At 34.7% G+C, this 13,707-nt stretch overlaps 1 protein-coding gene across 3 annotated transcripts; it reads left to right on the top strand.

Moving 5' to 3' along the window:
• The first annotated feature begins 364 nt into the window (after window positions 1–364).
• On the top strand, window positions 365–9,574 carry LOC100259175 (alpha,alpha-trehalose-phosphate synthase [UDP-forming] 5). Of its 3 annotated transcripts, XM_010665027.3 has the most exons (5): window positions 417–734; window positions 1,031–1,093; window positions 1,727–3,806; window positions 5,845–6,118; window positions 8,953–9,574. In XM_010665027.3, the coding sequence occupies exons 3-5, from the start codon at window positions 1,816–1,818 to the stop codon at window positions 9,280–9,282; spliced, it is 2,595 nt and encodes an 864-aa protein (XP_010663329.1). In that variant the 5' UTR covers window positions 417–734; window positions 1,031–1,093; window positions 1,727–1,815; the 3' UTR covers window positions 9,283–9,574. The 3 variants fall into 3 exon arrangements, with proteins under 3 accessions (XP_010663335.1, XP_010663329.1, XP_002277503.2); XM_010665033.3 differs by lacking the exon at window positions 1,031–1,093 and having other exon boundaries at window positions 365–734; XM_002277467.5 differs by having other exon boundaries at window positions 454–1,093.
• Window positions 9,575–13,707: the final 4,133 nt, after the last annotated feature.

Here is a 13,707-nt window from a genome sequence, read left to right as displayed (position 1 = left end):
ATATTAAATTAAATTAAAGTATTTAAAAAAATATTAAATTAAATATTTTTTGAAAATATTAAATTAAATAAATTTATTTTAAAAAAATATTAAATTAAATAAAAGTATTTTAAAAAATATTAAATTACATAAAAGTATTTTTTTAAAATATTAAATTAAATAAAAAATATTAAAAATATTAATTTTTTCTCAAAATCAACAAAGGACATTTTTGGAAATACTGAAAAATGATATCCTTCAACTCAATTTCCATACTTTCATTAGGTCTTGGGCTCAATTTAAAGAGTTACATGGACCTTTTGTTAATTTGGGGTCATCTATCCCCAAAACATAATTCTCTAAAAAAAAAACCCTTGGATACCAAGAAAATAAAAAAATTAACCATGGTTGGGAAGAGAGAGAAATTGGAGAGAACTGTTGTTTGTTCCTCCCGTCATCACAAGCACTGAGAGACAGAGAGAGCGAGAGAGAGAGAGAATCAAATGCTTTGTAAAAAGACTACCCCCTTTCTTGTCGGATGTCAACAAAATTGAAAAAAAAAAAAAAAAAGTTAAAAAAGAAAAATTGGAAATGAAAAACTGGAAAAAGGGGTATGTGGATGTCCCATTGTATCAATTCTCAGGTGGGAGAGAGAGAGAAGAAGAAGAATCTATTGTTTCTCTCGTTTCTACATATCAAAAATCTAAACTCTCTCTTTCAGTCTCTCTCTCTCTCTCCCTTGTTACTTTTTGGAGGTAGGCTGCTATAGACTGCTGCTTCTGCTTCTTCTTCTTCTGCTTCATCAGTGCCTATAAAGCTTCTAACTTTTGATGGGTTTTTTATCTTTTTCTTTTCTTCCATGTTGCATGCCACTTTCTGTCACTTTTTTCACACTTGCCCATTCGTCTTGTTGCCCATGTTCTGGGTTCGTTGCATGTTCCCTTCACTTTATGAGTTGATTCTCTGCACCTCTCAGATATTTTGTGAATAGAGAGGGTTCGGCTGTGCATTTTTCTTTTCTTTTCTTGAGCTGTTTTAATGGGTTTTGCAGTGTGGAGAATCCCTTTTCAGTGTTGTTGAATTTTCTGGGTTTGGTGTTGATTTGAGTCTGGAGGTAATCCTTTCATTTGATTTTTGTTTTTGCATTCTATTAGGCCAGATTTAGCCTCTGGGTAGCCATTAAATGTCAATGTTATTTGTCGGTTAGTTTAGATTTTTCTGGGTTTTCTAGCGTAGAGAATTCATTTTAGTATTGGGTATTGATTGGAGTGTCGGGTAATTTTCTTATTTTTGGATCTGGGTACTTCCTGAATGTTTATATATTCTTCAATTTGCTTAGATTTTTCTGGGATTTGCTCAAGGCATTCTGGGGTAGTTTTTTTATTTTATTTTATTTTTTTATCTTTATTTTCATATATGGGTTCTTGATTTCGTTTCAATTGTTGCATATTTGGAGACTTGGAGGTCTGTTGATACGGAACAAATATTGTATGAGGGGCTTAGAAAGACTTAAGTTTCTTGCATTAAAGTATTATATGCTAGATTGGATTTTCAGAATTCTTAATAATCATTAGAATCTAAGAAAATTTTCTTGGTTTTTGATGAATTCTTGTACACTATATTTACTAGAAGACCAATTGGTAATGAAGGATTTGTGTGTTTTTGTTTTATACTGTGATTTCAGGAGTTTTTGCTTTCTATATTCTGATTCTATCTTCTCATGGAGATTTTTTTTTTTTTCTTGCAGAATTTTATTTTGATTGTTGGATGAAAGAGGAATCAAAATAGTCCTCCTGCTATTTTCAGTAGACCAAAAGTTCTTATCCTTCTTCCACCATGGTCTCAAGGTCCTATTCTAATCTCTTGGATCTCGTGTCTGGGGATTCCCCCACATTTGGCCGAGGGGGGAAGAAGATATCTCGAGTGGCAACTGTTGCTGGAGTATTGTCTGAGCTTGATGATGAGACCTCCAATAGTGTGACCTCTGATGCTCCTTCATCTGTATCTCAGGATCGGATGATAATTGTGGGAAACCAGCTTCCACTCCGGGCTCATCGGAGCTCAGATGGCAGTGGAGAGTGGTGTTTCAGCTGGGATGAGGACTCCCTTCTCTTACAGCTCAAAGATGGGCTTGGAGAAGACGTAGAAGTACTCTATGTTGGTTGTCTTAGAGAACAAATTGACCCAAGTGAACAAGATGATGTTGCTCAAACCTTGCTTGAAACCTTCAAATGTGTCCCCGCCTTCATCCCTCCTGAGTTATTTAGTAAATTCTATCATGGGTTCTGTAAACAGCAATTGTGGCCTTTGTTTCATTACATGCTTCCTCTCTCCCCAGACCTTGGTGGTAGGTTTGATAGGTCCCTCTGGCAAGCTTATGTCTCGGTGAACAAAATATTTGCAGATAAAGTAATGGAAGTGATTACCCCTGATGAAGATTTTGTGTGGGTTCATGATTACCATTTGATGGTTTTGCCAACATTTTTGAGGAAGAGGTTTAATAGGGTGAAGCTTGGGTTCTTCCTGCACAGTCCGTTCCCATCATCAGAGATATACCGGACACTTCCTGTAAGAGATGAGCTTCTAAGAGCACTTCTGAATTCTGACCTAATTGGCTTTCATACTTTTGATTATGCCAGGCACTTCCTCTCTTGTTGTAGTAGAATGCTTGGCCTTGCTTATCAATCTAAGCGAGGCTACATAGGGCTTGAGTATTATGGTCGAACCGTTAGCATTAAGATTCTTCCTGTTGGAATTCATATGGGACAACTTCGGTCTGTGCTGAATCTTCCAGAGACTGACTCTCGAGTTGCAGAGTTACGGGACCAGTTTAGGGGTCAGACTGTTTTGCTTGGGGTTGATGACATGGACATCTTCAAAGGGATCAGTTTGAAGCTTTTGGCAATGGAACAATTGCTTACACAACATCCTGACAAGAGGGGCAAGGTTGTGTTGGTTCAAATTGCAAACCCTGCCAGAGGCCGAGGAAAGGATGTACAGGAGGTTCAATCTGAAACCCATGCGACAGTAAGGAGAATTAATGAGACATTTGGACGTCCAGGATATCATCCAGTGGTTTTAATTGATACACCCCTTCAGTTCTATGAGCGGATTGCTTATTATGTAACTGCAGAGTGCTGTCTCGTTACAGCAGTGAGGGATGGAATGAACCTTATACCTTATGAATATATTATATGCCGTCAAGGAAATGAAAAGCTTGATGAGACCCTGGGACTAAATCCATCAACACCCAAAAAGAGCATGCTGGTGGTTTCTGAGTTCATTGGGTGTTCTCCATCACTAAGCGGGGCAATTCGAGTCAACCCATGGAACATTGATGCTGTAGCTGAAGCTATGGAGTCTGCCTTAATTGTCCCTGAGCCAGAGAAACAGATGCGACATGAGAAGCATTATAGGTATGTGAGTACACATGATGTTGCTTATTGGGCACATAGTTTTTTGCAGGATCTTGAAAGGGCCTGTAGGGATCATGTGAGGAGGAGGTGCTGGGGTATTGGTTTTGGTTTAGGGTTCCGGGTAATTGCTTTGGACCCGAATTTCAGGAAGCTTTCAGTTGAGCATATTGTTTCAGCTTATAAGAGGACCAAGAATCGGGCAATTCTTTTGGATTGTGATGGTACCATGATGCTGCAGAGTTCAATCAGTACAATTCCTAATACAGAGGCTATAGGGATCTTGAATAACTTGTGTGGTGATCCCAAGAATGTTGTCTTCGTTGTTAGTGGGAAGGACAAGAAGACTCTTACTGAAGGGTTTTCTTCTTGTGAGAAGCTTGGGATTGCAGCTGAGCATGGTTATTTTTTGAGGTAAATTCACCTTTTTAGCTCCCGTTGAACTTTCTTTCTGCTTTTTAAACATCAGTTGCTAAAAATGCAATCGCTTTTGGGTATGGATTACAGTTAAGAATATCTACAAGTAATTTAATCTCCTGCAGGTTTGTTTTCTAAGACTTAGGTTGCTAGTAGTCAGGCCTGTAAATATATGGAGCTGACCTGAGCTCCATAGGTCAGCTCCATATGGTCCACGGAAAAAGTCATAAAAGTGAATCAGATGGTGCCTTAGGTAGGATTTGAAATAGTCCATTTTGATATTGATAGCATTTAAATTCAAGGGTTTTACCTTGTTTATCTATTAATTGTTCTGGTACCATTTAAAATTTTCAAAAAATTGATCTTGTTTCTAAAGTATTCTGGCAATCATTGTTGTGTCTCCATGCCTGGACATCAGTATTTGTGTCCAAATGTTATGTGTAGGAAAATTGACCAATTCAATTTCCATGATATCCAAACACTGACTAGAACTCAATTCTCGAAAGTATTAAGATATGATGTGATCTTTTGGATGCCACTGAAAATGTTTGATGTAAAACCTAGATGAACACTTTAGGTTTCCAAGTGACTGTACCTTGAGTATGGCAGCAATGAATCCAACCCAACCTAAAAATTGCAAGGTTGGTTGATCCCAGCTGGACCTAATGTTAGATTGAGGTCTCTGCACCTAGGCTTGACATAACACATGCATATGCTATTATTTTAAACATAGGAAATTAATAGTCTATTTTTTTAGAAACAATGCAGAAACTTGAGAAATTTCCTATCACAGTTGAAGTTTCTAACAATTAACTATCTTTGTTTGCTTACTTTTGTCACAACCAATACATGACTAAAAACACAAAGTAGATAAAGCCTGTCAGGGTGCCCAGTTGGTTAGGGTGAGTGCTAAGATGTGTGGTTGAGGTTTATGGTCCCACATTCGATTCCTACCACTGTTCTGATGCCCTGGATTACCCGGTGCTGACTTCAAGTCCGAATGGCTCAGTCATGGAAGGTTTCTTGGTTAAAAAAAAAAATAGATAAAGTGGAAGATGGATGAATCATTTTAACAATTATAAACATGCAAGGAAGCCTTAATTCAAATTGATGTAAGTTGTTTTCATTATATAAAATTGTAATTATTTTCATTCCATATTTATTATAAGTTTTTATATTGTCTTGCACATATTTTTGCTTCCATTTATAAATGCATCATTTTGTAAAGCATGGTTTTTAATTATGCTTGATTAATTGTAAATGCAACTGAGGTAATAATAATTGCAAAACCTACAAATTTACAAAAGAGTTAGGTTTTCACCAAATTCGCTTAACCTGACCTTGGGTTAAAAGCTTCCAATTTGAGGACATGGTCTAGGGGTTGTGTTGGCTTCCAACTGGAGCCAACATGCCCAAATTGCTGCCGTAGCTTTGAAGCTGAGATTTTCTTCATGAGCTTTTAAGTTGAAAGAGGCTTGGTTCACAGTGAACTGAGCTCCTGAGAGAGTTGTGCTGACCTTTGAGTGTTGGAAATCCTCAATGGTGTGCACTGCCTAAAGCCTACAAATCTGCTTGTTATGGTTTGGTTTTGTAGGATGATGATGCAATGGGCATATGCATGAACTATTGTTTGGGCATGTTGCTATTTTCACAGTTTTTATGAGATGAACTTATTGAAGAGAAAGGCTAAACCTAAAGTTGGAATGAGTTGGCATGAGCCCCATAACTCTGAAGGGATGAAACAAAGCCTATTTTTTTTCAACTTTTACAGAAAAATCATTAGTCTTTGGGAGCTATTTTTTATTTCCTTTGCTCTGTTTGCAGTTTTTCTTTTGCAAAGAAAAAAGTAGTTTAATGTCTACGTCAGTTGAGACTAATTCAACATTAACTTCACTGTCAATATCTTGCAACTCCAATACTCAGCCGCAGTCACTATGATCAAAATCATGAAAACACAAATATACCAAAACAACCCATAATATTTGTGTTATTTTCATCATTGTAATAATACCAAGTTTACCGTTATTCTTTTCAGGCTAAGTCATGATGCAGAGTGGGAAACTTGCTTGCCTGTGACAGACTTTGATTGGAAACAGATTGCAGAGCCAGTTATGAAATTATACACTGAAACAACTGATGGTTCTACCATAGAGACCAAAGAAAGTGCACTTGTTTGGAATTATCAATATGCAGATCCGGATTTTGGCTCTTGCCAGGCTAAGGAGCTTCTAGATCACCTGGAAAGTGTTCTTGCCAATGAGCCAGTTTCTGTCAAGAGTGGTCAACATATTGTAGAAGTTAAACCTCAGGTTAGTAGCTTTTTGCTTCCTGTCTAACATCAATCCATTCGGTGCCAAGGTGTTCAGTTGCAGATATAAAAAGAATGGTCTAAGCCTCCATGTTTGTTGCTAGTTTCCTCAAATGTTCTAAATTTTACAAACTTTCTAATTAATCATTATGGGTATAGAATCTGATCATTATGGGTGTACTTTGGGTGCTTTTTGGTGCTTCTCTTTTGAATACATGGTTACTGCTTACCTATCAAAATTGTAGCGGAACTGAACTTTATGGGGAGAAAAGATAAGATTCTTTAGAGGGTATGATCTAAATCAATTTTTTACAATTTCTTTTCTAGACTTTTTCAAATCTAATTCACTTCTCTGATTTGATCAGAGAATAGGATTTGCCCTGGTGAGTCTTTTAATAGGTTGTACAATCTGTTTATATTCTCTGGTACTGCTTGCACAAGTGGTGCATATTTGTTGCTTCAATACTTGCTTTATAAAACCACTAGCTTCATATCTCAGATGCTAGGGATATTTTGCTTCTTATCATGTCAAAGTAGGCTCTTGATCTTCTGCAGTGGCAAAGGGTCAATCTTCCATGGATCTAATGGAGTCTAGTCAAGGCAATTCAGTCATACCTATTTATTGACTGGTGAATCATGTATCTAACAAGTTGGCATACCTTGGCCATGGGGTCCCTTGTTTATGTGCTTTTGTGTTGCTTTCCATACTTTCGAATACTGCTGCTGCTGCTACTACTAATAATGATAAAGTTCAAAGAAAATCTCCTATATGGTAAAGGCTCTGAAGTGCATCCTTTTGGATCCAATAATACTTGTGCTGCAAGCCTTACATAGGGGCTCGGAATTGTTGGACTAAGTAGAATTACTACAAGGGACTCATTGGACACACTCTAGTTGGAAATCGCAGGATTAGGACTCACTGGGATGCTCATCTTAGTTAGGATGTCACATCTGAATGAGCAATCCAGTGTGGATGTATGTGTAGCCTTGCCTATGGGCTCAGAGTTATTGAATCAGACTAGGATCACCAAAAGAGATTCTTTAGGAGTTGATTGGATGGCTAACAAGCATTCTCTTAGTCTTGAGCTAACAGGATGGAATCCCAGTTTTTGGCTATTTTATTTGTGCTTTCTCCTCTCTTGTCTCCTCCTGTCCTTTCCCTTGTCTCTGAATCTGCAGAACATACAATTTTTAATCGTGTTCTTGTCCTTTCAATTTATAAAATTTAGTTTCATCAGTCCATGCATATAAAAAAGAAAAAGAAAAAATTGGTCTCTATATTCTTTCCACAAATGTGTGGGATGTATATATGCCATAAATAATCGCTTTTTGTGGGTAAATTTTGTGGGGCTACCATTTTTTTCATTGTAATGTTTTTGCTTGCGATATAGTTGGATTGATTATTTAAATTAGGATGGAATTTAGTGTCACCTTCTTAATTGTTCTATATCAAGTATAAAACTCGATATTGAGAGGTACTTGGAAGTTAAGAATCCATTTTCTGTTCAATAAGGGATCGTTGTAAATATAAAAGTTATCAAAGATTTTTATGGTTTTTTTATGTTTTTTTTTTTTTTTTTTTGTTTTTTGGGTTTTTTTTTGTTTTTCTGTATATTAACTTCTGCTTCTATGTTTGAATTATAAACTGAAGAGAATATAGTTTGTTTGTCATTTATTGTGTTAAGTAAATTTGGCTGAAGGGTGGTGAATCATTTGTCAAGGTATGGACTCTGAAAAGGTGAAGAAGAAATATGAATTATGATCTTGAGGAAGAGTTTAGGCCATTTGAACTCACAATAGTAGCAACACTGGCGAGGAAATCTGCCTCTTGACTAGGGTCTCTTGAATTAAAGCTCATCTTCCATTCTGGAGGAGTGACTTTAGATCTCTCTTATCTTGTAGATGATCCTCCAAGAACCTGAAAGATTATAAGTACCCATGTGATAATAGTAGAATAATCACCTTCTGCTTTTCCTCTTTAGAATATTCAGGAAGGCCAGGATCTCTGACTAAGTGGCGTTTTCCACTTAGTGGCCAAGAGAAACCTAGCATCACCCAAATGGAAGCATAGTTTTATTGCTATCATTTTGGGCATATGTGGAATTCTTGTTGATGTGAATATGTTGTGCATGTTCTCCAATCCAATTTTTAAAATAGTTTTCGAGATTTATATGATACTAGAGGGGTGCATGTGCTTCATATTTGTGTTGGTGACTTGGAAGCAATGACTTGTACCAACTTCAAGAGAAAAAAGTGTGAATGGAAATTGTTCCTTCTCTAAATGACTTTTATATCCTTAATTAGGTGTGAAGTAATAGGTAAAATCGGTTATCAAACTTGAGCAAAGCTTTGCATGGTGTGCAAATAGCAATCTCCATGATATTTCTTGCTTGTAATGATTTATGGTTGAAACTCTCACAGTGAACTTTAGTTGGTGCAACTGTGCAAGCATGAAACGTGTGAGGTGTAGCTTGCATATGAATTATGTGAGTGGGGAACAAGGGTTTAAAGGTGGAGTGTGATGTTTGCCAACTAACCATTGCAACAATCATGTTACGTGATGATATTGGATACTTGGAGACAATGATTTAACTCTGGAAGGAATGCTCATAACTTTTTCGTGGTGCATGCATACATTCATAGCCGTAAACTTGTTTCTTTCTCTGCATCCTGGATTGCCTCTCCACTAATTCTCTCTGATTCTCCAATTGGTTGTAATCATTTGCAACATTCCTTCTCTCTTGATACATGAAGAAGCAAGCAACTAAATTCTGTTTCCTTGTGATACCTAATCTTTTATGTTTTTTTTCCCCTTTTATGTTCTGAAAAAAACAGGGTGTCAACAAGGGTCTTGTAGCGGAACGTCTCCTTGTAACAATGCGGCAGAAGGGGATGCTTCCAGATTTTGTGCTATGTATTGGAGATGATCGATCGGATGAGGACATGTTTGAAGTGATAATAAGGGCAAAGGGGCTTCCTTCTCTCTCCCCAGTTGCTGAAGTGTTTGCTTGCACTGTTGGTAGGAAACCCAGCAAAGCTAAGTACTACTTAGAAGACACAACTGAGATATTGAGAATGTTACAGGGCCTTGTGACTGCATCCGAGCAGGCTGCTAGAAATGCTTCCCATGTAGCTTCCACGCGGGCGATTATCGACAGAGAGTAAATAGAATACAATACATTGGGTTCTCCTGGGCAAAAAGGTTTTCTCAACCCTTTGGGGATTTTTGGTTGGGTTGATGCTTAGAGAGAGAAAATTTCAGATAACTGTTGTTGCAGCTATGTGTAGTCTCTGTTTTCAAGTAGGTTAGCTGTACCAAAAATTTGTTTGCTATTGCTTTGTCTATATGATAAGCTTTAAGATCCTTTCACCTTTTTGATTGTGCCATAGGCTGGCAATTGACAGTTCAATCTTATTCAGGTCAATGAAAGTACGAAACCCCAGGGCTTGTCATTCAGGATCAGTGTGGATAACCAGATTAAAACCTGGTTATGTATGCCCTTATCCTAGTTAAAGTTTTTGCTCTACTTGGAACTTGGGAGTACTTTTGGTGATAGTACTTTTCCTTAGTGTTTATATTACAACTTTTTTAAGAAAAATAAGTTAGTGATTTCGTACAAAACTAAAAAAAATAAGGATTTAATACTACTTTTGGTAATTGGTATTGGGCTTTGCTCTTATAGCTTGTTTAATGGTGATTGTGGGGAGTGTTTCTAATTTATCTTATGCATAAAATTTTTTAAACATTAGAAAGGTTATCAACACTTTGTAGTATGCTTGAAAATAATTCATTTGATATTTTTTTTAAATATTAAAAAAGTTATAAATATTTCCTAAAATCATTATCAAAAGAAGTCTTATTGGTAGTCTTGGTTGTCAAGGCTCGCCTTTGGAGGGCATGTAAAAGAGAACATGCATGCAAGCAACCAATCCTTAGGTTAGTAATTTAGATATTAGGTTTCAAACTTTGAAACTTTTATGTTTTCTTATTTTTTCAAAACTTGGATTTGAGAAGTGTTGGACTCTATATTTTGGGTCTATTTTAATATTTATCTTCTCTTTCTCTTGTAAATATAAATGGGTCTTTTATTTATGTTCCTTAATATATTTATCATAAGATTCATTTCTCAATCATAAATAATGAAGGATGAGTATTGTTGTTTTAATGAAAAGATCCATTATAATTTTTTTTTGCGTAGATACAAATTCTCTTAATTTATGTGGTCTATGTTACGATTTGTTATATAAATAGGAAAATGCTCCTTCCATTATGGATAACAATAGTATGATGAATCATTGTGGTGATAATGGTAAATTCTTAAAAAGTTGTTTAAAAGTTGTGGGTGATTTGAGAAAATGAGGGAAATGTTTAGTTGCTATACTTATAAGAGAAAATAGAATTGGGGATACTTTCGCAAATCCAACTAGAAACCAATGATACCAAGTTGGTTAGATATTGCAAATGTATCCAAGTATGAGAATATAATGACAAAATAACTAATCCCACCAAGAGAATTGCAATGTATGTGTGAAACCACCTAAATAGAGAATAATAAGAACAAAAAAAATGAATTGAAAAGGCCTGAGTGATTGAGATTTGAATAATTGCATGTGTGGGCGCTTGAATGAACACTAGAACAAATGCACCCAACACTTGTGTGCTAGATACCACTAAAAGAGTGTTTGTCTCAAAGTGATTGTTGTTTGCTCCTTCATGGAACCAAACCATGTTCTGAGCACTAGAAAGCCTAATTAAGCACTTGAAACATGATTTCATTTTATTTTATTTTTTATTTTTTTATTTTTACAAAGTTATAGCCTTGAAGCACTTGGCAACTCAATGATAAATTCTCCAAAGCATTCTATACACAAAAGTGTTAACTTGCAAACATTAAGCTCATTAATACTAGAGACATTATCATAATCATAAAAGCTGAGAGTAATTAAAAACATATTATCTTATCATGTAAATTCTTCATAAAATTATAGAGAAATAGGTTAATGATTCGGGGTTCGGGGTTCCCTACATTTTGATCTTTATGTAAGGAACTAAGTATCACATATCATTTCTAATAAACTAATTTAACTTCTCATCTAGTGTGGTAGTCTAAGATTTATCTCTTAATGATTCCTCAACATTTTTGGGCTCTAATTGAAAAACATAACAAATAAATTCTATCTTATTTAGCTTAACTTGTCTTCTAGTAACTGTAAATTGATATGGATCTTTAATTATATTTTAAATAAAGTGATTTTATGAACTCTTGATTTAATTCTTTTGACCTCTATTTTTTTTTTATCATCACTCTTAAAGACTTTTAATTTATTTGATAGATATTTCAAGTCTTCTAGAATGTCTTCATTTGTCTCATTGATAAATTCTTAAGGATCATCATCTTGATTTTCATCCCTATGAACATTTCTTTAATCCATCAATGATTACATTTATAAATTTCCAAACAACTTTACAATTCAAGTTATATACTCTATAGGCTTTTCTCTAGAACAATAACCTAAAAATATGTGGTTCAAACTTGGCATCAAATTTTACTATGTTTTCACCATTCGTAAGGATATAACACTTAGTCCCAAAGACCTTGAAATGCTTGACACTAGTTTTCTTCATTCTTGGTTTAACGAGAACCCTATTGGTATTGTGGAAGCAATTTTAATCACTTTAACCCAAAAGTTAGTAACTCATTCATGAACCTGAAACATAAGATACGTCATATCTTGGAGAACTATATTCTTCATTTTAAACATCTCAATCTATTGAGAAATTCTAAGAGTTTAGAATTCATGCATGATGTCTTTACTTTCATAGAAATCATTAAAGTCCACATTATCAAATTCTCTCCACCTATCACTTCTAATCAATTAAATATCCTTTCTTATTTTGAATTCTAGTGAAAATTGCCTTGAAGTGTTCAATTACTTTAGATTTATCTCTTAGGAAACATAGGTATATATGTTGAAGTCAACAACTATAACTAAGACATATTTCTTATCACCTATGCTCTCTATATGCATTAGATGCATAAGATCTATTTGTAATAAGTCAAGTGACCTAAAAGTGTTAATTTCCCAAATGCTCTTATTTGACCCTCTAACTTGTTTCCTTTTGAAGTATTTTTTGTGGATTGATGAGTTACTACAAGCACTTAATTTAAGGGCATTATTAATTAGCTTTCTATTAGCTATTTTGATTAAATTTTTAAAACTTACATGCCTATCCTCCTAGGCCATAACTTTATTGGGTTAAGTTTAATACTATAGAATACCAAAGAGGAACTAGGACTAAGATTAATTATACAACAATTAGTCATGGTTTTGTGTCCTATGTAAATACACTTTCCTTCCTTATCTGGGACATTGCACCTATTATGAAAAACTTCACACTAAAATTGGTTTCACAAATTTCATTAATGCTAATCAAATTTGCTTTTAGTTCTCAACATAAAGTACCTTAGTAAGCTTAGAACAACCATGTTTGTAAATAGTGCTTCTTATTTTAACAAAGGCAACATTGCTATCACAAAAAGTTACATTACCACCATCGAACTCTTCAAAGTATTAAAGAATGACTTATCCCTTATCTTGTGCCTACACAATAACAATTAAAGTACCAATTACTATGTGTTCTAGCCTTAAGTGTAGTGAACATGACATTACACTTAGGATTACTTTTCCTAATCCAAATGTGCTTAACTTTCAGAGATGTGTCTACTTGACTATTCCTAGATCTAGTTTTACCCTTCTCTGAATTCAAAATTTGGTTTCTAAAAAAGTTGCGCTAATTAACTAGTTTATTTATGTGGTATTGAAACCTATTAAATAGTCTACTATAATAGCTACTCTAATTATGCCTAAAAATATTATAAATAATGCAAAAAAGGTTGACACTTGAGGATCCCTTTATAGATGAAGCAACCTCCTTGGCCTTTAAAAAGGTGATTCAACTCCTAATAAGGGTTAATTTCCCTTTGCTAATCATTTCACTTAGGAACCTTGACCCAAGATAAAAGATTTCATAAGTCACAACCAATTTCTTCTATCATTTTGTTTATTTTAATCGTCATAACATCATTTTTCTCATGAATGATATTTATTATACTTATACTTGAAAATTTTCACTTTATCAAATAAGTTATTTTTTTTACTCAAAGAGTCAATTTTACTAGGTAAGTTAGCATTTTCAACATAGTTAAAAGCATCCGAATTTTTTATTTTTAAATGAGCTCCTTTCTTTCTCTCTTTGCTTTATTTAAGATTTTTTTCTCCTTATTTAATTTTGATTTTGTAATATATATATATTTTTTTATAAACTTTCATAGTTTTCTTAAATTTCTTAGCAAATAAAGAATGCTTAGAGAGAGTTATACATGTCCTTCTAGGTTCTTTAAACTCAACATCTTCATTCATAGAAACTTTTAGGGTTGCTCCATGAAGTGACCCAACAAGTTCACCAACTCTCATAGAGTCAATGTCTTTGTTTTCCTCTATGTAAATTACCTTAAGTCAAAATCTCTAAAGGAAAAATCTAAGGATATTTCTAATTATTGTAGATTCTAGGATCTTCTTATCTAGATT

The sequence above is a fragment of the Vitis vinifera genome, chromosome 2 (genome assembly GCF_030704535.1).
Source record: "Vitis vinifera cultivar Pinot Noir 40024 chromosome 2, ASM3070453v1".
NCBI classification, from domain to species: domain Eukaryota; kingdom Viridiplantae; phylum Streptophyta; class Magnoliopsida; order Vitales; family Vitaceae; genus Vitis; species Vitis vinifera.
This window is presented reverse-complemented; position numbering and strand designations above follow the sequence as displayed.